This window comes from Rhinolophus sinicus, linkage group LG17 (assembly GCF_036562045.2).
Source record: "Rhinolophus sinicus isolate RSC01 linkage group LG17, ASM3656204v1, whole genome shotgun sequence".
NCBI classification, from domain to species: Eukaryota; Metazoa; Chordata; class Mammalia; order Chiroptera; family Rhinolophidae; genus Rhinolophus; species Rhinolophus sinicus.
Window position 1 is genome coordinate 9,421,974 of NC_133766.1, and position 23,944 is coordinate 9,445,917.

The 23,944-nt window shown below is 34.8% G+C and overlaps 2 protein-coding genes across 2 annotated transcripts in view; one reads left to right on the forward strand and one right to left on the reverse strand.

The window, feature by feature from the left end:
• RALGPS2 (Ral GEF with PH domain and SH3 binding motif 2) overlaps positions 1-23,944 on the forward strand; it is a 127,738-nt gene that overhangs the window by 71,782 nt on the left and 32,012 nt on the right. The gene's annotated exons all lie outside the window — the stretch shown is intronic.
• Positions 338-20,907, reverse strand: ANGPTL1 (angiopoietin like 1). The gene is made up of 5 exons (XM_019730911.2): positions 20,546-20,907; positions 15,108-15,953; positions 4,161-4,354; positions 2,383-2,653; positions 338-1,036 (listed from the first exon to the last, which is right to left on the reverse strand). The coding sequence occupies exons 1-5, from the start codon at positions 20,553-20,555 to the stop codon at positions 849-851; spliced, it is 1,509 nt and encodes a 502-aa protein (XP_019586470.1). The 5' UTR covers positions 20,556-20,907; the 3' UTR covers positions 338-848.

Genomic DNA, 23,944 nt, shown 5'->3' on the forward strand with positions numbered 1-23,944 from the left:
ATTTATAAATAAACTTAGAGTTATAATTCAGATCTGTTAGACCATTGCTTTACTAAATAATCTGCATTTTTATATCAATATTTTGCTGATATAACAACAAAATGCATTTCAGGAGATTTTGGTGTTCAGCAAATCATGAAGATAATACTAAAAATTCATTTGTATGTGTCTGGTGTTTTTTTTTTTTATAAATTGACTTCAAATATTATATACATTTATTTTTTGTTTTTAAAAGTATGTATTAAAATACTGTGGCTCACTTTAATTCTTTTGGGAAAGTAGCATAAAATAAGTTGTCAAAAATTCATATTTAATCATTTCATGTGGAAAGTACAAATTCGATTCAAAATAACTTTTATTCAATGCAAAATGTATTTTTTATTGGCAAAACTAGAGTTTTCTCTAATTTCCTGTCTATATTTTTATAAATAAAACATATTACTTAGCTGAAATCTCAAAACTATTTTTTCATTGGAAATAATAGCAATCTCATGTAAAGTTTTTAAATAAATTGTTAAGGATCTTGAACACATATTCAATTTTGATTTAAAATAAAGCTAAGATTTGTTTTACATTGTGGCAAATATTTACATTTTAGAAAACAAACTTTGCCTGTATTTAGTAAACATAATTTTTAAAATAACTAGGTTATGGATAATAATGATCTTCTGCAGAATATTAAAGGAAGATGAAGCTATATTCATAAATCCCCTTTTATAGTTATGGTAAAAAACATTTAAAAAACTGTATCTGTAGAAATGAATTGTGCAAAACAATATACATGTAACATTTACATTTTGAGGAACTGGAAAATACGGAGTTCCTTTCAGGTTGTAGACTGTCTCCCTTCAGTCAATAGGCTTGATCATCATCTGAACTGCTCTCAAGGAGTATGACCCGCCTCGGTATTCGGCCCAAAAAATTCCATCTTGGTACTTGCTTCTGTAATGGCCTCCTCTGTACCATACTCCATTGAGGTTAGAATGGGCACAGGCGTTGTACCACCATCCTCCTTTATGAAAGTGGGCGCAGTTTCCTTTGAGGAAAAAAATAGATATATCAGAGTAAAAGTTTCTTCTAAGTGTGGTTCTCTGCCAACCATCAAAAGCTTACTCTACCTTTGGAACAATTTAATTTGAGCTTTTCTTACTGATTTCCGTTAACTTCATCGTCATAGTTTTCTTTCTTCATTTTTTCTATTACGGCTGCTTTTTGGTGTCAGCCACATGAGCGATAACATAAACTGCCCTTTTTAACTTGCCCTTTGCTTGCGTAGGACTTGCTTTTTCTTTTCCTTTTCCTTTTTCTTTTTAAGTGATTTAATTTTCTAGGTAGTAGGGTAAATAAAATGCAAGCACTGTTTGTGTGTGAGAGAGAAAGAGGGAGAGACTGGAGAGAGTGGGAAGGAAAGATAGGGAGTTGTTTAAAGAGAATAAAGCCTGGGGGAAATTGAATTCTCAAAATAGCAAAAACATAATGTAAAATAAAATGGAACTACTAGCAATTAAATGGATTTCTATGAATAAGGCATATGTTACAGTCATATCGCTCTCTTTTTTCCTCTTTGCTTGTGTGAAATAGATTAAAATAGAGGCCTATGTGCTGATTGCAAGAATACAGCTGAACAGAACTATAAATCATTTGGGGGGCGGGGGGTATCCCTTTATCAGAGCCAGAAACCTGGATTAAAAAGGCAAAAGTATATGAAAATTAAATTTAAAGTTATGTTACGTGGCCGGCCTGATTGATTCTTTCTAACATTAATTTCCCCTCTGAATGGAGCTCTTTTGCTATTGCTATGCCACATGTCGCAGTGGTCTCGTTGCTCCCTTTTACTAAGAAATGCCTTTCTCCCTGTTACCTTCGCACAATAGCCTTTCTTGGCCACTCCACATAAAATAGCCCCCACCCCACTCCCTGCTGCCCACCACTTTTCTGTTCCCTTACTCTTAGAATACTTGTCACCACCTGACCAAACATTTTGTCTCCTAGACAGTAAACTCCAAAGGGCAGGAACTTTGTTTACTGCTGTGCCCTCAGCACCTACAGTAGCGCATGGCACATGGCAGGTGTCCAGTTAGTATTTGGTATGAATTTTAGGCACTTGAGAGTTTTATTTCCAGATGAATGAGTTTTTGTTTTGCTTTCCACCCCTACCCCTCCAAGTTGGAACAAGAGAACCCTGTTCTTTATAGAGTTCACACTTTGGGATTCTAGAGGAGATCCTAAAGCTATTCCTTTTAGCGGCTTCTGTTCCCTTTGACTGAGTCCAAAGTGACTTTTCTGGAAAGATTTTTGGTGTACACACTTTAATCACAGGGTTCTATTTCATGCCTAGTAGGTGGTGATTCTACAAAGAATACACTTCAGTGTTTGACTCACCTGAATACATATCTTTATCTCTGTCCAGTGTGGTGAACTGTTTCCCATTATGCCACATCATGGAATCCCCCGCATTTCCCTGGTAAGTGCCCAGACGCAGTCGATAGAACTCACTCTCAGGTTCCAGGCGAAAGCTACTATATTCTGCGTAGACTTTTTTATCACTCCAGTCTTCTAACTCAATCAGCAGCTTGTAATTATCTTGATTGCTAAGCATGTAGATATTGTCCAATCCAAGCCAATATTCTCCATCAATGTTCCCAAACCCTTTCTGTCAGGGAACAAAGAATATGACGAGTACAGAAATCAGTATGGAGATGGTCAACTTTTTTATAGATAAGTTTTAAACATTTGAGAGCAGAAAGATGTTGGCCATTTAAGTGGGAATATGAATTTCCTTCCATTTTAGTAGATTGTCTGATCTTTATAAGCCCCACATAGTCACTTTGTTTTGTTTGGCTTTCTCTTAATTTGTTAGTAGTATTTATTTGCACAGCCAGTTTCAAACCCTACAAATAAGACAAAGGCAAAAGAGAATGAAAATTATTCATAGCTACTAAAAACATTAACTAGGGCACTACTCAGAGCCTTGAAAGGGGTTTCTGATCTCTCTCATACAAAGAGCCCATTATTTTTCTAAAAGTGTAGATACTGTTCCTACCATGGTTAAACAAAAAAGATATCTAACCTTATTATGGTCATTCAACAAAAATGATAGTATCTGTTTTAGAACATATTATCTTCATTAGCTGTATTACAAGTAAAATTAGTAAATATAAGAAGATAAAATGATCTTCAGAGATCCTCTCCCTTTGAAAAATTGTATATAATGTTTGAAAAAAATCAGTTAACTGCCCTATTTCACTAAGCCTTTGCCTTTGCAGGTATGCAGCAGAATTTAAGTTTGGTAAACCTGATCTTAACACTAAAATGTATTTTCGAGGAAGTTGTGCTGCAGGATTCCTTTTTCCTAGTTACTTGTCTCGAAATTTGCACAACTCCTGATATGAATATATTAATGTCTCATTTTTTTAGCTGCCAGTAAAATAGCACCTAAGAGTAATTATGTGTTACTTCACAATTTTGATTGAAGAATTAACCATCCAGAAAATATAGTTTATCCTGTCTGCCATCCTTAAACTGAAGATATATACCACTCATAAAATTAGCATGATGAACGTCAGAATTACGAGCAAAGACTAGCTGTTTACCTTTCCAAAACTGGTATCATGGAATCATGCAATACCAGTCTTACGTGAAAACCTAGCTGTGCATTACTCCCCTACAGGCCCAGGGTCTGGTATCATCAACTTAAAACATGGTGGCACGATTATCAATATAAAGTCCTGTACTTTATATTATTGCTTAAATACACTTAATGATGGGTACAAATGTAGTCATAAACAAAAAAGCAGTTATCTTCTTAGAAGAGGGAATTAGAGTAGTCTAAGAAATATATGTATATATGTGTATGTATGTATACATATATATATATATATGTACACACACACACACACACACACACACACACACACACACACACACACATATATGTCATCCAGACTAAAAGAGGTCATTTTAAAGTACATCTTCAGTTTCCTTTTTACATTTTGATTTTGACTTTAAAACTGGAAATGAGAATCATCGGTTTGACAAATGTAGATAAAGAAAAACATATAGTTCAATTTTAACTGTGTGTCCTTTTTATTGCATAGAATGGTTACTGTTAGAAGAGCGCCTTGTTCTACCTCTCCCCCAGGTCTGCGTCACTGATTTACCTTATAATTGTCCCAATTTCTGAAGAAGTTGACAGAGCCATCTGTTCTTTTCTGAATAACAGTCCAACCCCCAGGATCCAAACTGTTCTCACACCATAACTGCATTGGTCCATTGCTGTTTTCAGGTTTAATCATATAAATCCCACTGATTGAATGTCCAGCTTCTTTTGCATGTTGACAGTCTTTGAATGGTCCTGTAATTAAAATATCATTGGTTGCCAGGAAACTTAATAGGAAAAAAGCCATATTAAAATAGTTTTTTCAAGGGTCTTACCTTTGTATATTTTTTTACAGATCCATATACATACATATCCATTATGTATATACAACTTTTTATCTGTTGTATATACAACACTATCAAAGTTAAAAAATAAATAAAAAGATTACCCCAGTCCCAACGTCCAAAACATTAACTTGTTTCATTTTCCACTGTTCTTGCAAGTCCTTGTCCATACACGTACATTTTCATATTGTTATAGTTCTAACACACATAGAAAATTGGATTCTGTCTTTTTATTTTAACAAACATTTCCATTGGACTAGCACTTATAGTAGGTGTAATTATACAATCTTTGATGTTGACATTTCATTGTTTATTCTGCTATCTTTGAACATTGAGGTTTCATCTGATTTTTGCTATTATAAATAACACTGTACAAAGTATCTTCTTATTGGCTTCATTTTTTTTCATAGTTTCTTATAAAAATGCTGCTGGGTTGATCTACTGGATCAAAAGAATGTGACACTTTTACAGCACTTCATAATGTCCAATTTACAGTTTTTGACATTTGATTTCAGTGGAATACACTAGTCCTTTGAGATACTCATTGAAAACAGCATATCATGGTCAAGTAAGTTTTCGAATTGCTAAATATTATGTTACCCTTTTGGAAACTCACAATGTACATTCACATATTAAAGACAAAAGCCCTGAAATAAACCGTATTTTCCCAAACTTATAGAATCTTCTAACATTCCCTCCATACAACAGTCCATGAGAATACATTTCAGGAATGTTGGCAATTTGCCTTTCTGAAGAGTTGTATCAATTTATATGACTAACAGTAATTTTCTTATTTAATCTACACTGTGGTGTATTATTGTTTTTATGTGATAATTTACAGATGTTCTATAGATAACAGTGAACCAGTCCAAGGTCCTGTGTCTAGAAGGGAATAAACCCTAGATAGACTTCAACCTATTTCTTTCTAATCCTGGCTCCATGCTCTGACCTGCTGTTACATTCGCCACTATGTTATTTCATAATTTTATGGATTCTCTCCTTATTTTTTAACCACTAATAAGTACTTCTTATCTTTTAAAATGACAAAACATTTTGTAAAATCATATGTAGAGTGTCTGACTCTTGAACTTGTGATATCACATTTATGGATCTTAAAGAAAACCTGTTTTACTTTAGTTCTTTAGTTTCACTCTTTTGCAGTGTTTTGATCCTTGCTTTTTTTTTAAATAAGCATGTAAAAATATTAAGTGATTCAGAAATAAGAATTACCCTTAAGATCTATTAGAACAACAAAGAAGGCTAGAAATGTCAGTTGTCAAATTTTTTATTTCACTAGAAATTTTTTAATTCTGACATAATTTTTAGAAATTATGTGAAAATAGAGAGTTTAGTCAAGTAAAGTTCATACAAGAAAATGTGTACTATAAAGTTAATAGGATTGTTGAAATTTTGAGACATGTGTTATCTATACTGTGACAAGTATATACAGGTCCCTGTGGTGCCTTATTGGGGTAGAATTAATCTGATTAAATAGTTACATAGTTAGATCATTAGCAGGGATTCATAGAGTCTCTGAACTCTTCCTCTATATTACTCCTTGAGGACAGACTATTTTTGTTTTTCTTCTGACTTCATGTCATCAGTGTTTTAACTATTAGTAGCAGGCTGTCAGTAATTTTTTTGTTGAGTAAACAAATCAGTTAACTTGCCTTCATATTTTAAATATAAAGAAATTGAAAACCACACACAAAAATCAAGAGAGGATCAATTTCTCTAGTCCAGATTTTTATTGTTTCATTGATATATATGTTTCAGATTTTTAAAATTGATACTACAGTGACCATAAACACTACAGATTACTAGTAAAAAATTTAAGAAACTGGAAAGAATGCCGTCTTTCTTGGATTTTATTTATTTTATTGAATTTTTTGGTTCTAGAGTTTCAGTTTCATTCTTTATAGTTTTTGTTTCTCTTCGGAGATTACCAACCCTGCATTCATTATGAACGTATTTTCCTTTAAGCAATAATAGCTACTTTAAAAATTCTTTTCTATCCCTAGTTTGCTGAGAGTTTGTATCATGAATGAGTTTTGGATTTTGTCAAAGGTTTTTTATTTATCTACTGAGGTGATGAAATGGTTTTTCTTTTTTCATTTGTTATTGTAAGGAATCCTATTGATTGTATTTTTTATGTTAAACCCAGCTTGTTTTCCTGGGAATAATCTCAATTTGGTTGTGGTATATTATTGTTTTTATGTATTGCTGGATTGGATTGGCTAAAATTTTGTTAAGAATTTATGCTTTTATATTCATCAGGACTATGATAAAAATAATGTTTTGAGCTTATCAGACTGGCCATAAATTAGATCACATTTCATTTCAATACAATGTGAATTATTTTTATATTATCTTCAATATAAAACTTTCTAGTTATTGAATTTAAATTACAAAGTATTCAGAGCCTTGAACACAATACTTAACAAACAGTGAATGTTCCCTTTTCTCCTTCCTTGCTAACCTTGACACGCAGTTGTAGCTTATTTAATAATTAAGTAGCCTATTTAATAAACATATGCTTGTTTAATTAATAACTTCAGTGTGGCTAATCGAAGATGAATATACAGTCCTTCCTACTGTAGAGAATAACATATTCCTGAAAAACCTCATATTCTGAAATGACAGCCGGTGTTAGCGGTTAGTATACTTTGTATTCATCTGCAGTTATGGCACAAAACATTGATATGCTTGGAAAAAACCCCATATGAACCAATATGACCTCTCTGTTTTACTGATATTATTCTCTTTTTTGCCAGTCACATATGAGCTACTTCACATTACATCAAGTCAGAGAAGGGTAGAGGTTGTATTTCAGATAGGATGAAATTTATAGAATTGTAGTAATCTCATGTGGGAATGAAATGAAAGGAAAAGTGAAGTATGGTTTCCAAGTCCAGTTTTAGATTAGCTTGTGTAATGCATGCTAATAATAGTCATTTGTTTACTCATAGAACTACCTGTGGACAAGAACTGTATCTTGTGGTTGTGTGTCCACAGTTTAAGACCACTTAGGCATTCAAATATTTGTTGAACCAAATAATTCCTGGTAGCCACAATAGTTTCCTCAGTTCTGCATTATTTTTTCCAGAAACAACTTTGCTGCTTCTACTACAGGCTAGAAACCATTTTAGGCTCAAGTGATAAAGAAACAACCTCAGGGTCAAGTGGGAAGGGGGGAAGTGGCGAGTAAAGAGATAGTGTCACTATGACGTGACAGATACTTCCATGGAGTTAGACATCAAACCTCTGCACTTGGGACACTTGCTAAGAAATAGCTAAGCCAGGTTTGCAGGGAAGAGATCAAAGTCTGCCTATATCTGAGCTGAGTTTTGAAGATTGATTAGGAGGGGGCTTGTGGGGTGGGGCTCTGATGAAGGCCACACATGGGTAATGTGTGCTGAGGGGCAGACAGGACAGCGCTTGGTTTACAGAGGAGTTACACTTCAGTGTGTCTGAAATGTCAGTGGCTGAGGCTGGCACGTAGAGCGCAGAGCTGAAGCTGATGCCTTCGGTTAAAAGTATAGTCATCGTGGTTATTTCCAACGTTAGTCAGATTTTCCTAAATTGTCGCTTTTAGAATATTCTGTCAGGATATCTGAGGAACGTTGCTCTTGTTTTAAAACCTGTTAGTATTGTAGTTAATGTACTCATGGAGTGGTTTTGTTGCAATACACATAAGTATATCTCTCATTTCAGAAATTTGCTTACTAAATAACTGTGAGCTTTGCATTGCTTATTCCATGAATGTCCTCTTTGTAAATATTTACTTTGCACTCATTTGAGTGTAGTTTTGACCCTTTACATTTTACATTTAAGTATATATTCATGAGTTGAACTTTCAGTAGGTTATGTAAATTGATTTAAAATATTTAGAAACATCAAGGTTTTGAATGTTGACAGAATATTTATAAAATGCCATTTGTTCTTTTCCTGCTATATAATAGGCCCTCAGATACTCATCATGCAAATTGGACAGTTTCTGGGTTTTCGAAATCCAGCTTTGATTTGATAAGACTTCGATTTATACACATTTAAAATTATCTTCAACTTTGATTTTCAGCCCACTTTTTTGTAGTGGGCTTCATGTTGACAGTTTGGATGCCTGTTAGATTTAGTTGATATAACGGCTTAGGAAGATTTAACTGCAATCCTTCCCCAGTACATGTGGACAAAATTAATAAAAGTGGTACTTATTGCTACTTTTTTTCTCCTCAGTAAAGATAGTAAATACCAGAATTTGGTATTTGTTTATATTTATTTTATAAATAAACCATTAACCTGTGTTAGCCCAGCATACACTGTTTATCTTGGCAGAAATATTTTCTTATTATTACTTGCATATCTTATTTACTTTCTGCTCTAGAGCTAGATTATAAATCGTTCTTATATTAAATGTTTTACTACTTTCTCTATACCATAAAAAACATTGCTTAATAGGGATTCTTAAATGACTTGTAGAAAAGTACCAGTTTTATTTTTGAGAGATCAAATTTAACTTGTTTGTTTGCATATTGTCAGAAATAAATTAATTGACATGATTTAGGAATTTGTTCATAATGATTTAAAGGGTATGGACTGAAAATACCTTTCTTTTAAAATAGGGATTTTATTAGCCTTTTTTTTTTTTGAAGTAATCTTGCAATGGTAATCTTCCAATGGTCTTCATCTTCCATGCCACATAGTAGGAGTCTTCTCAAGGCAGAAAATTGGACTCTGCGCATTGAATTTGAAGAACCAGTACTCAGTTTATTTGATGATAAAAGTTTGTATAGGACTAACAAATTCCAGTTAGTACATCTGATTCATAGAAAGAAAATGTTGAGCAGTCATGCCACATTATTTCCCAATGTGTAGTTTTCATAAAGAAGCCATATTTTGAACAAAACAGCTGATTTAAAAAAAAAAAATTCATACTTTAAATAGCACATTTACTGGGAACCATCTTTAACATACATGCCCTTTTTCTGTAAATTGTTTAAGTTAAAAGGAAAATCTTTTTGTTGTTGCATGCCTCAGTTATTTTCTTACTTTTTCCCCTAATCCTGTGCTCTTTGTGATAGGAGAAACAGGAGAAATGTATACAAGTATAATATATATCCAAGTTAGAGCTTTCAAATAGTTGGTCAGCAAGTAAAACCTTTTGAGAGGTAAAATTTTTAATTGGATTGTGGGTTAGGTATAAGATAAATATATTCAACAGCATTTCTGGAATGGGAAATTTGAAGCAAATAGTTTTAAAGTGATAATAGATTCTTTCGTGTAATAATATGAATTACTTTGTCTATTAATCTAAGTTTAAAATGCAGCAACCCAAGCTTTTATTTTTGAAATTATTAAATAATTTATTGATTGTTTTTTATAACTGGTTAATAGAATCATATTCCAGTAGCTCCTTTGCTTATTAACCAGTCTTCTTTTAAGTGTTGATATAAGTATTCCACTGAAATCAATTACATCTCAAAGTTTATGAATAGGACACATTTTACATAATTGAAAACTAGCTTACTACCCCCTAAAAAGCATATTTTTAATTTCTAATGACTGCTTTTCAAGTTTAATTTTTCAATCTTTTATGTCTCCATACATCGGAAGGCAAGGCACATATAGAGAAGTGTACAAAAAAAATGTAATAATCAGTGATGGTCAGACCAATACACAGAGCATTTTCACATGTGTCACCTTATTTCATCATCACAACAGTCTCTTACAAAAAAGGCATCTGAAAATCCTTGCTAGAATCGAAGTTTCCTGATATTCAGATCTGCGCTCTAAAACAATGTGAAAAAAACTTCCACAACTCCATTTGTGTACAAGGAATGAACTTGTTTTTATAAATATACCATTTGTAAAAGAGGGATTTTTTTTTCTTTTTTCTTTTTCTTTTTTCTTTTTTTTTGGAGTGTTTTCTTTTATAAAAGATTAACCTAAAATGTAGCCACTGAATAACCTAAGAATTTTATGTTATTCATAAGAATTTTATTGAGGCAATTTTCCAGGTGTGTAGTGACATTCCCAAACATTTTGTTTTTAAGGTAAAGGGAAGGTAATGTTTCTGAATTATTTATTTTAAGCTACAAAATTATGCCACATTTGCTGTAAGTTCATAACAAGTTTATTCTTTTGTGGTGTATTTTTCTTATAACTATTTTAAAAACATATAAAATTGCCTTTCATTAAAGCACCTTTTAAAAAAATAATGGTAAGATATACATAACTTAAGTGTGCAGTTCAGTGGTATTAGTACATATTCAGTATTGTGCAACCAATCTCAAGAACTCTTTCATCTTGCAAAACTGAAACTGCATACCCCTTCCCCACCTCACCCCAGCCCCTGGCAGCCACCATTCTACTTTCTGTCTCTATGAAGTTGACTCCTCAAGGTACCTCATATAAGTGGAATCCATACGGTATTTTTCTTTTTGTGACAGGCTAAAACACTTTTTAAATAATAGTTATGCACTTGGAGACTTTAGAATGGTCATGTACCTACATGTAGAGTACAGTGATATGCCCTTCTGGGTGCCGGAAGCCTGTGGAAATGCAATATCCATCCATTTTTGCCCTTTTTGTGCAAGCACCCAAACAGCTGAGACATATTTTCCAGTCTGACACAATAATATGAGCAAAGATTTTAGCACATTATATACACACATACATATATATATATATATATATATATATATATATATATATATGAAAATAGCAAGTCTATTTATTGTTGCTTGTAGTAATTTACATTTGATAAGAATCACAGACTATTAGAACTAGAAAGAGATATTAGAATCATCCAGTTCAACCCATGCTCATTGTACAAATGACAAAACAGAGACAGACTGGCAAAGTGACTTACTGAAGACCAATAACAAAAAAAACAAGTTTTCTGAATTCTGTATACTTTCCTCATATGAAATGAACAGTCTTATGGTATAGCTGATTATGTCCTTGAATTATAAAGACTAACATTTATAGAATAAAATAAGTAAAAAGCTAATGTTTAATTAAAAAACAAACAAATAATGAATAACAGGAAAAGTTATGCCTGTCCTTAATTTTTACATTAGGGATTGGTTTATTAGGGCTATATACACCATTGTTTCATTAAAGCAAAAGTCTGTTTCATAGGATTTTTGAAATACTGAATCCCCAGCATGGGATTTAATTCTATAATACTAGATTTTTCTTGCACTACAGCTCAGTGTATATAACTGATATATCTCATTTTGTATAAGCATTTTTTAGTGGGTCATTGTATGAATAAGTGAATAATTTCTTCTAGAATTGGGGATACCATCCACTTAAAAATCAGCACCCAGGGAAAATCACAACAGTCATCTCCTTATTTACATAATTATTTAAAAAATCCACACACTTCAGTTCTGTTTATTTATAAATTATGTGTACAAACTACTACACTGTTATTGTATGCATTAAAAGTTTAAACAAAATATACATTTTTTAAAAGATATCAAAAATAAATTTTTTTTTTCCTTCTATACCCAGTGGATCATTTTATACACATCTTTCCTTTAGAAATAAAAGGGTGTTGGGGATATTAATAATGATCATCATTTACGTAATTCAGTGGTAATCTAGCCTGTTGTTACTGAGAGTTAGAACAGTATAAAATGAATTAATCCAGTACAATAGAATGTATTAAAGTACTTTCATGAAGGTCTTTGGAATGACAACTTTAAGAGGCTGTATAAAAATGTAATAATCAAGTCAATCAACATTTATTTGGCATCTGCAAATAAGAGACAATATCCATCTACCAAGAAGGAACTTAGAGTCGGAAGGCATTTTACTTAGATGTGTACGTAAGTCCTGTGTGTACATGTAAAGATAACTGATAATTCAAGCAGGAATATAAGAAGTATGTTACAGAGAATGGAGACATTCATGGAGAGAAGCAGTCCCTTCAGGCCTGTGGGAGTCAACAAGGGCTTCAAGGACGAGTAGCTATTGTTTTTGTATTATTTTATTTTAGTCTGAGTCTTATGATTTGAATAGGCAGAAAGCACTGAAGATATTTAGAAGACAGTGAGTTGATTCGTTTTATTGAAGCAGATGGTTTTTGTGAAGGAAATTAATAGAAGGAAAGCTAAAGTGGATTGATTCTTTTCAGGACGATACTATTCTTACTTAGGCGAAGCAAACTGGACTTTTTCTGTTTGCAGTGGGGGAATTGCTAAGCTTAAGTGTGATGTAATCAGAGTGGTCGTAATGTAATCAGAATACTGATCTTTTGGCAATGTAGAATACATTTTGGAGAAAATGGAGTTAGGGAGACCAGTTGGCAAGCTATTATACAATTCTTAGCAAGAATTCACATTGGAGTGCCAGGCACCTTTCTAAGCACTCCTCGAGTGTTAAACTCTATGAGGGAAGCACTATTATTATCCCCCATTTTACAAATGAGGAAGCGGAGGCACAGAGCAGTTCTCTCCTCTAGCTGCTGCCATAGATAATTTGGATCTAACTAGAATTCTGTCTCTGAATAGAAATGAGGGACAAGTCCCTGAAAGACTGAAAATCAGCATGAATAGAACTCAGATTGACTGTTGGCAGGGCGGGCAGGAGGGAATTGTCAAAGATGAGCTGAGCGAATTCAGAAATGGGTGGTAACATAAATCAAAATAGAGAAATCAAGATCAATTGACCCACCAATTTTACTTACAGAAATTTATCCCAAAGATAAAATCATAGAGAATGAAAAGGAAGAACAAAATTATTTTTTAAAGTTACAAGATACTGATTACCACGTTTATGAGAGGGGAGAAAAAGAAAAAGATTATTACCAAAATGTTAATGATTTATAAATTTATTAGTATTTTCTAGGTTTTCTTCAGTAAACATACTGCTTTTATAATAATAGTTTACTTATTTCTAAAAGGAATATGCCACTTTGGGGAAAACATTATTTTAGAGTTTACGTACTAATTCATTCATTCACTCCTCAGGTATTTATTTCAGTGCTTACAACATGCTGAGCACAATACGCCAAACCTGATCCTGATTAGATGTTTGATATAAAAGAATGAAAAGAAGTTCACTTTCTTTCAGAAGTGTTCAGTCTAGCAGGAAGCTAGGCTGCAAACAAATAATCCCAGTGCAATATGACATAGAAAACATGTTCATGACATAGTCAGCAATTTGGGGAAAGCCTTCTAGATGTGTTTGTCTGAATCTGGGAAGGTGTAACATTTAAGATATTGTTTTAGATAAGCCTTAAAATTTTCCAGGTTGACAGGTAAGCGGGAAGAAGGCGTTTCAGTAGAGGGAGCAGCAGCAACGTGTGAGGTGATGGTAGAATATCCAGATGCAAACATCCTGCTTTGGTTAGAAGCAGGAGGCAGAGCTCCAGGCAGGAGTCACCTAAGCAGGGTGGTACCTGTAGCCTTGAAGCTGTATGATACCTCGAAAGGAGAATATCTTGAAGAAAGCCTTTTTAAGACGTAAGAGAAGGAAGAAGATGCCGATGAAGGACCTAGAGAAGTGGGAAGAGTAAGAATATTATGATGTGGAGGCCCAAGAAAGCAGAGATGTGAATGGTCAGTGGTCTCCACTGCTGCAGACAAACAGCCACTTTGCCATGTATGTGTTTCCAGTCTTTGTTCTGCGTTTTGTTGTTATTTAAAATCACATCATAGTCTTTACATATATATATATTTACCGTTTTGGGGGGGTGGTTGTTTGGTTTGTTTTTTAGCTTTGGGGCATTTAGGTGTTTTCCTCTAAGGAAACAATCTTGTAAAGAATTCAGGAGAATAGCTTATGAAAAAATGGATTCAAGTGTAAAATATATGTAAAATATTGAGAAAGTTAGCAGTGAGCTTACTAGACTGAAACAAAGATGAGCTTTATTCATCTATTTATTCTAGGCACTTAGATCAGTGACCAATATTGAATAAATAAAGAGAGGAAGGAATGAAATTAAGCAATAAAGGTAGAGATATTAGGATGAGTTCTAGGGATTTTTATGGCAGTGAAAACTTATTTATGCTTATGTGGGTACAAGGAACAAATTGTAGTTTGAGTAGCCTTGAAAAAGATGAGAGATACCTTTTCCTCTTGAGACTGAGGGCCAGAAGGCACAGGATTTGTGCACATGTTTTCAAGATGGGCAAGAACACGGAACCTGGGCCCTGAGAAGCCTTCCTCTCAGTACAGCAGGCGATGGAGCGTCTGCTGAGAGGGAGGTAATGAGGAGGTGTGATTACAGGCTTAAGGAGAGTGGAAGCAGATTTTGAGGTGTTCCTTTTGAGGAGGAGGATGGGAAGAGCAGTGAGAGGTGCATAAAGGACTGTGGAGCAGGAGTGAGGACCTAGCTGGAGGCCGATTGGATGGTCATAGAGGTTAGGAGTGGCTCGTGGACTCGTTCCTGTCACAATGCTAGTAACTTGGATTGTGAGAATTTGGATGGAAGACTACTTTTATTCACAGAATACACTATTTTTATAGTCTTAAAGTTGAAAGATGTATTTAGTTCAATTCTTGATTAATAGAAAACAAAAATAGTAATTTTAATGTTCATGTAGAATTAGATCACTGAAATGAAGAAGAAGCATTTATTATGAGCATTGTTTCATAAACCATAAAACATATTAACCTCATCCTTCCATTTTTAACAGTAAGCGGTAACTCACCTTCGTTGATGAAAGTTACTGGTGGTATCTTGAAAGGGCTCTTAGTGGGAGAAGTCGCCAGATCAGGCGGTGGCATTACATCTCTGGGATAACTGGGATCCCTCTGTATCTCGTTGCCCCCCAGCAGACCAGGGGTGTACTGGTGACTGTTAGGAATGTGGTGTGGCACAACCTGGACAAGAGGAGGGGACACATGGGGGTCCTGTCGGGAAAACAGTCTCATGCACTGCTCTTCCAACAAGGTGATCATCACGGACTGGTTATTGACAAGATCGGTCAAGGAAGCATATTTCACCTCTAGGTCCCGGTACCGTGTTGCCATCTTCAGCATTTCTGTGGTGACATTGAGGATTTTATTTTCCAGCTGGGAAAGTTCCAGTGAATTGTCCCTCTTGCGGATAATCTCGTGTAACAGTTGCATGTAGAGTTGGGTGACGCGAGAATTCATGTTCCGGCTCTCTTTCCTCAGCAGCTTCACCTCGTTGACTATGTTCCCATCCACGTCCACCACCAGCTGCAGGACGTCTATCTCCCGCTTCTGCTTGGAGAGCACGTCCTTCAGATTTTCCAGGTCCATCCTGGTGATCATGTCTTTGATGGCACCAGCGTCTTGCCCTTTGGTGTTGACACAAATTGGCCCTGTTATTTTCTGTTCAGGCACCAGGAATGTGTATGCACATTTCTTCACTTCCTCTTTACTGTCTGCGGCACGCGGGTATCTCCTCTGGGTTACTTTTTTTATTTTGAACTGTCCTCCTCTGCAGTGTCCAGTGCCCATCAGCAGGAAGAGTAGCACACTGAGAGTCCAGATAAAAGCCTTCATTTTGAAATGAGGTTGTGTGACGTCTTTTTAAAAACAAACCAATGAATGGGAAAAGTAAAGCGAATTAATATTAATCTACTTTCAAAGTCAGTAATATAAAAAAGGATCTAAGGGAAAAACAGTACCTGTTGACGTTAGTAAGTTGGGCTGGGGTTAACGTTACTGATTTCTTAAATTCAGTATCGTGGTGCCTTCGCATCTGTTTAAGAAGTGGGTTTCAGAGCCTAGTTGTCTGGCTGCCACCTTACTGCTCGTTGTTCCCCGGCTCAAGAGCAGAGTTGGGTGAGTGCCTCTCTGTGCAAGGGCACGCTGTCAGGTGCTCTGGGGGCTTGTGAGACCCTAAGAAGACACTGCTTACCTTCAAGAAGCTCACTTGCTGTCTTAAAATTCTAAAATGGTAGACAGTGTTTGTAAGGCGTTAGTTAAAACATTATTCCCTGATTAGTGTTAAAGTTACTAGGTGACTTTACTATTCAGTGGTTTGTATTTATGTTGTGCATTTTCAATTAAATTAGCCCTCTCAAATGCCTTTTTTAATCTCTCAAACACTTTAAGACAAAGCTAAAACGGGAAAATTTTAGCATCATATTTTTGTTTTTGTAGCCTGTCCTTTTGGGATCGGTGACAAGTCGAAGAGTGATAGAATGCTTGTAGTCATTATTGTGGGTAATTGTGTTTCCTAAACCATAATATTATATGTGCTTTAAGCTTATATATGATTTGGCAGTTTCATTCTTCTAATAGGTTCTACTGAACTGTTTTAGTAAAATGTTAATAATTTTCTATAATCATCACCAAGGAAAGAAACTATCTGTAATTGAATATGATTGTTGAAAAGCCTTAGAGACCATGTCATTCGTGAACTCTGTGAACCCGTGTGCATGTGGAAGGCCAGGGCCACACAAAGAAGTACTATTAGAACTAGATCTAGAATTCAGGTTCCCTGGCTCTTCGGTGAGTGTGTATAGCAGTGACACAGATGCTAAAATGTGTGCTTGGCATGCTTCATTTTCGCTGTGGCAGATGAGAAATACTGGTCCTCTATAGCACAGTTGCTACAGAAATAGTAGAACCAAAGCTGCTTCCTTTCTCTCAAGTTAACGCTGAAAGAGTAGTGGCAGTAGGATGGCTAAGATGCGTCACTCCGTCAGGTTCATTGGTAAGCTGTTGTGCCCACGCTTATCAACTTCGTTCCTATCTGCTGTTTTTAAGGAAGGGCAGTGGATATACTAAGACGGAGCTTTTCTATCCCCTTGTCCACCCGAGTACTTGTTTTCTGACTTGAGAAGCCAGGTCCCCTGTTGTTAGGCCTACGGTCAATAAGAACAGCTCTTACTGCACGTTTGTTAAATGGCATTGTTTGAAGCCCTTTACAAGTCTTAAATCTTTCACTCTCACTACGACCCTCTGGGGTAGATTGTAATCCTCATTTTCAAACGAAGAAACTGGCACCCAGAAGTTAAGTACCTTATCCAGAGTCACACAGCTTCTAAGAGAGGGAGCCAGAATTTGAACCCAGGTGGAAAACCCCAGGGTTCGTATTTCCCACCAACCACCACATCGTGTGGCAACGTACTCTCTCACATATTCTATCACCAACACTAACAATCCCTTATATTTATGTGTGCTTAGCGCGTTAACTATTTGCATTAACTACACCACTGGGAAGTAAATGTATGCCATTTTGCAAAGGAATAAAGTCCAGGAGAAGCTGAAATACTCAAAGGGGACTCAGATCTTCTACTTGTAACTTTTCTAGACCTGTGATTTTTATCCTAGCCATGTCATAACTACAGGAGTCTTTAACTTTGTATTTCTTGTTTTTCACAAAATGGAGTGGTAATGAAAATAAAGAATGGATTGAGTGTGGAGAATTACTGTTCTTGTACTAAATAATCAAGACCGGAAGGATGAGTATAATTTCCATGTTTATGTTAAAGGCTTTCTATTGATGGCTGATAGCCAGAAGCACACTTGGATGAGTACTTTTAGTTTTCTGTTTTCATGCTTTGCCTTGTGACGTCAGTAGAAATTTTAGACCTTAAAAGTCATCTATGTATTTCATTTAAAGAAGGACTTTAACTACCTAGAGTTAGCTACACCAAAAAAAAAAAAAAAAGATTTCTCCTGATATTTGCAGATTCATGGAATTTAGATACGGTTTTATTTAAAAACTGAGGACAGTAAACTAGAAACCATCCATCTCCTCTGTTCACGGGCAGCATTTCTACACAGTTAACTTACCTTGTGCTCAAATCCATTTATTTCACTTTCATAATAGAATGGAAACTCTTAGATCATAACATTTTAATAAATAATGCTCTACGAAATAAGCTATCAAAACAAGGAAAACTCAGAAAACATTGTGAAACTTCAAAACAAGTAGAATTTTATAAAAACATTCTGTCTGAAAAGCTTGCATTCCTCTCAGACACAGATTTTTCTGAAACAGCTAAGAGCCTAGAATCCAAGGCTGTTACTGTGACTTTGCATCAGTGTTGTCATGGAAGAACAAAAACGTGCAACTACGAATCTAAATTACAATAGCAACAGCTTCCTTTTGGGGTCTTTTGCCTTGGCTCTTTGTGGGTTCCTATGCGATGAAACCATGACACACATCACTGTCTACCGTAAGAGAATGTGACCTAAATTAATACTTAAAGGAGGCAACTGAAAGTTTATTTTTTTAGAACAAATAACAATTCCCGCCCGTATCCTTATACAAGTAATGACTTTGTTGTCCACATAAAGTCGAGTGAGGAGCCACATTTCTTAAGTAGTAGACTAGCTACGTCATGAATAAAGAACTCGTTTTAAAAATACATTTACTGTTACATTTTCTGAAAACATTCTCTTATTTAATATTTTCCCACATATGTTCAGTTTTAAAAGTGAAAGATCCATAAATCTGTGTTACCTCATAAAACCTTTCTGTATATGTTACAATTTTCCTAGATCCCAAGAGAATATTATAAATTTGTTACAGTATACTTAAGTTTAAATCTGTCTTTGCTTGGTTGTTTTTAGGGAAAAAAAGTCTTCCATGCTTTGGGTTAATTTTATTGATACTTTTCATAGTTGCTACGTTGCCAGCTAGCAGAGAAGAAATAAGTCAGGATTTACTTCCTTTCAGATGGTAAATACACAGAGGCACTGAACTGGCTGTGACACGCACTGAAAACAGCATGAGGCAATGAACTTAAATTTATGAAGCCTTGAAGATGACTTAGATAAAGAACTTCTAGATTGGGAATTACATTCTGGGAAGAGACTGGTTATCTGTGTGATTTGGGTTTTAAATTAAATGCTTCCCTAAGGCCTCTGTAATAAGAACTGAGGTTTAATGAGGTCCTGCATTTTTCATAGCAAACGACAGCAAAAAAGACATGACAAGTATTTCAGAATCCGGTATTGCTTGGAAATTTTATCAGAATTTCTTGTAAAAATGTGTAAGAGAGATCCTCGCAGTATTTAGAGTTAAGAATCTTTAAGGAAAGAACATGAAATTAAAAGTTGAAGAAATCTTAGCTTTACTATTATTTGTTTGTTGAAGATTCCTACTGTTAATATCTTTAATATTTAAAAGGACAGAGGATCCTCAAATCACAACAAATTTAAGTGTCTTTGGTATTAAAGCTTACTATTAGTAACTAGTAATTTTATTTTTAATAATTCTCATAATACAGTTAAAGCCTCCAGATAAAATATTGAAAGAAACTTCTTGTGTATTGTTACCAAAATTACTTCTATGTAAAAAATATATATTTTTGGTCTTTTAATCATGTATTTAACTAATTGTGTCTTCTGAGTTTTTATTTTCTGTTGTTAATGCTGACTTACATAATACTTCTATCACGTTTTCTTTTTCTCCTCAATCCTAATCTGTAAGGTTTTAAGTTTTTTTATTTATCAATAACTTTTTCAAGTAATTTCAATTACAGTAGTTTTCATTTCTGTTACCCAAGTTAAATTACTGTTAACATATAAACCTGGGAAAATATTTAAAATGTTGAGTTTTAGCAAGAAATAAATAGAATTGTATTTCTTTACAAGGATTTCTATTTAATATTTCGTTATACTATAGCTGAGGTATTGTTGCAACACTTTTCAGTTGATTTTATATCGTATTAGCTGTGTTTTTTTTAAGCTATACTTTAATAGTATATATAAATCTTTAGCACACATTGTAGCTACGTGAAGCGAGACTAATCATGTTTACAACTATTAATCATGTTTACAACTATTTAAGTTTGTGTCCTTTAGTTTTTAATCACTGCTATAAGCCTTATACATGAATCTTACTTAAAGCTAAAAATTTCTCTCATGGCAGTAAAACAGTTGTTTTCTGAAACCCAGCATATTTGCATTACTCTATGAGCATATACACTAAATATCATTAAATCGAACCTTAAATAATGCATTAATCATTATAAAGTATGTAGTGACCAGTTTTTACACAAAGTTGCAAAGCAAAACCTTTTTTCAGATGAAATAAATTTTAGTATATTCCAAAATTCTTTGTATAAGAGATTTTGAAATTTCTACTAACGTACAATCATTAGGCATTTTGACTTACATTAGAATTTTTTAATAAAAATTAAAAGTATTAAAATACCTTTTTGCATCTGTTGATTAAGCAAACCCAGAAACTTGCCGCTCTTATTCTTGCCTTTAAAAGTCAGTGTAGAAGTTTGTTCGTCTGTGACTTTAATGGCAACTGCATTTTTGTTTTGGACCGTTGTTTCCAAGCTGTAATAAGGAACTTCTTTTTCTTCTTACAACACTAATCAATTGAATTTGACAAGCCACCTATGTAATTTTAAGTAGTGGAGTGGAAGTTCTGGTCTGCGGGCTGTCTTTAATCCAGCAGAGAAAGCATTGTGGCTTTGCTCTGTCTGCCACATGGAGAAATGCGTAACCAGCTGCAGCTGACCCAGATTGTATATACAGTACTCTTGAATAGTGATTCCCTCTTTCTCAGTAGACTCAAGTTCAGCCCACATATTACGTCACCAAAAAAATTGCTGGAGACTGGTGGGGGGAGTCTCCTCCTTAGGATTTCCTCTCTGTGGCCTTAAATAGGGATGGGGGAGCGGGATCAGCAGGAGGTTGAATCGCTCTGAACAAGGAGAGACTGTGTGCAGGTTGAAGGAAGGGCACCATCTGGAAACAAACTATCATAGTTCAGCGGGCAATTATAAAACCTTTCAGTCTGCTGGCCAGAGATCTTTTAAGTTGAATACTGAAAAAATAGTACTCAACTTCACTTAGAAGTAGTTGCAGGCTGATGAGTTTGTTTTTGTTACAAAGAACGGGTTATACTTTGTCAGGAGGCAAATACAATGCTCTATATATAGCCTAGAAGCAGCTTTAAATTTCAGAAGGTTTTAATAGGAAAATTGATGTTGTTATAATATGTTACATTTTACCATATAATGTTTCTTAAGATATATATATATGTATATATGTGTGTGTGTGTGTGTGTGTGTACACACACACATATATATATGGAAATCTGTATAAAATTCTTTCAGAAATTGAACACTTTTTAAACTTAAACTCTGATGTTATATAATGTCACTTCCTCCCATTCTACAACAGGACCCCTCTTATCTGAATAAGGTTCTTCTTACAGCTGACGTATTGTGATTTAAACGCAGACACAACTCTGGCCTGAGTGTGGGGCTCTGGGGGCAGAGTTCTGACCCCCCACCCACTGGCTGTGTGCACTTAGACAAGTCACTTTTACCTACCTCTGGCCCAGTTCTTCTGCTGTGAAATTAGGGTGCTGGAGAAAGAATTACTAATTGTTGAGTACTAACTATGCTATTATACTTTATTAAATCAAGAAATGTGATTACTCACTCAGTAGCTGAGGAAACACACATTTAGGTGTCTTAAGTGACTTGGCTTAGCACTTCAATAGTAATGGAACTGGGGATTAGAATCTGACTCCAAAGCTTTATGCCACATTCTCTCTCACTGATACAATTGCTAGTTGCTGCTGCTAGATAAAACATTTGGGCTTCTACTTTCTGTACATACCATGTGCTTTTCCTGCTCCTTGTTGCCTTAGCTTATGCTATTTTTCATAGTTTCTGGCAGCTGTACCATCAACTGTTTGTTGATCCACAGCCTTATTTAAAGTTAGCTTAGTTTCTGCCTCTTTTACAGAATTAATTGTTTCTTTAAATCCCTATGAGATACATAAAATATACCAGGGGTTGCAACTTCAAGGACCTGTAAAGATAAATGCTCGCAGCAAGAACAAAATGGGTAATAAGTGAAGTAAACCAGAACTAAGGTAACAGGAAAATAAGGGTTATGACAAACTGACATCCTAATGGTTAATATAATGGGATCTGCACCTTTTTCAGCTGTACCTCATTGTTGCCAGATCTCCCCATTTTTTTAGGAAAAGAGTCATTTAGGAATTTAGCTATGATATTTCCTGATTTTGAAAACATCGGGACAAATGGACTTTTGTCTAGCCAGCCTCTAGTCTCTGGTTTATAGTATGTAGGACACTACTTGATCATTCAGTGGTCATGTTGTAGTCACTAATAGCTTAATCTGGGGGAAATGTGAAATAGTAAGATCCTACTGAGCTTTTTCATTTGAGTGATTTTCAAACTTCAGCAATTAGTAATATTACTAACTGCTGTAGGAAATTGGAATGGCAGATGTTTAGGGACAAATAATGGTTAGTTTGGAATGTTAAATTGAAAATGAAAGTCAGGAGCTCAGTTCTATAGAGAGATTTGGAAAGTCATCAGCAATTTGGCGATAGTCGAAGCTACAGAAGTAAAATAATCCAGAAAAAGTATATGTAGTGTGGGAAGATTAATGAGAGACCATGGGGAGGGAATACCAGCTTCCAGGGAACATGAGGGAAAACAAAAACCCGGGTTGCAGGAAGCTTGGAAGGTTCAAGCCAGTGAAAACCAAAGAAGGAAGGGAATGGTGGAAAGACTGCAGAAAGACAAAAGAGGAGACCACGAGAGAAGCTTACAAATTGAACAACAAGGAGGCCATTTATGCCTCTGCTGGAATCAGTTGCAGCAGCGTCATATATATTGATTTCAGATTATACAGTGGGTTGAAGAGTGACTGGATAAAATTTAATTGCCGAGGGGATTAGTTTCTACAGTATATTAAGAACTTAGAAATCAATAAGAAAAAGACAACCCTGGGGAAAAAACAGACAAAAGACAGTTCATAGAAATATAAATGCTTAACGCCATTATTAGTCAAGGAAATGAAAATTAAAACACAGTGAGGTATCATTTGATACAAGATTGACAAAAATTAAGGAGACTGATAATACCAAATGTTGACACAAGGATCAGTAGAAACTTACTGTCAGTGGGAATGTGAATTCATATGGCTTTAAAAAACAATGGCATCGCTTCTTGGCCTTTTGGCTACGCTCAAGTGTGGTAAAAAAAAATAATGTAGCCCTATCTTGTAAAGTTGAGCATTAATATACCATCCTATGTGTATCTCACAGAGAAATCCTTGTATATGTATATACTAGGAGACATGTCCAAAAATGTCTATAGCAACGTGGCAATGGGGGCGGGGGGAATAATTCAAAATTCTATCAAATAGAATGAGTAAATTGTGATATAGTTATATATTAGTTTATTCCCAGTGTAAGAAATTAGAGCTGCGTTTACCAATGTGAGTAAGCCTTACCTTAGGAACAAAATAGTAAGTGGGACAAGGCATTCACAGAAGACCATATTTAAAAAAATTTATTTAATAATGTTTATAAATCACTTATTGTGTACCTGTTCTAACTTTACTGATATTATTGTTTAATCACATAAATTATGATTTTTTTAAAGCTCAAAAATAAGTAAAAGTGATATATTGTACAGGGATACAGACGTATGTCTTGAAAAGAACAAGGGAATCTTAAAATTCAGAATAGTGGTTACCTCTGGACAGGAGGTGGGATGATGACAGGGAGGAAACAATCTAGATGATTTAACGGTCTTGGGGAGGTAGT

Coding starts and splice junctions, on each gene's coding strand:
- ANGPTL1 (XM_019730911.2), bottom strand. Junction 2,654..4,160: donor GAAATTGGGACAATTATAAG/GTAAATCAGTGA, acceptor GTTCCCTGACAG/AAAGGGTTTGGGAACATTGA. Junction 1,037..2,382: donor AGATAAAGATATGTATTCAG/GTGAGTCAAACA, acceptor TTTTCCTCAAAG/GAAACTGCGCCCACTTTCAT.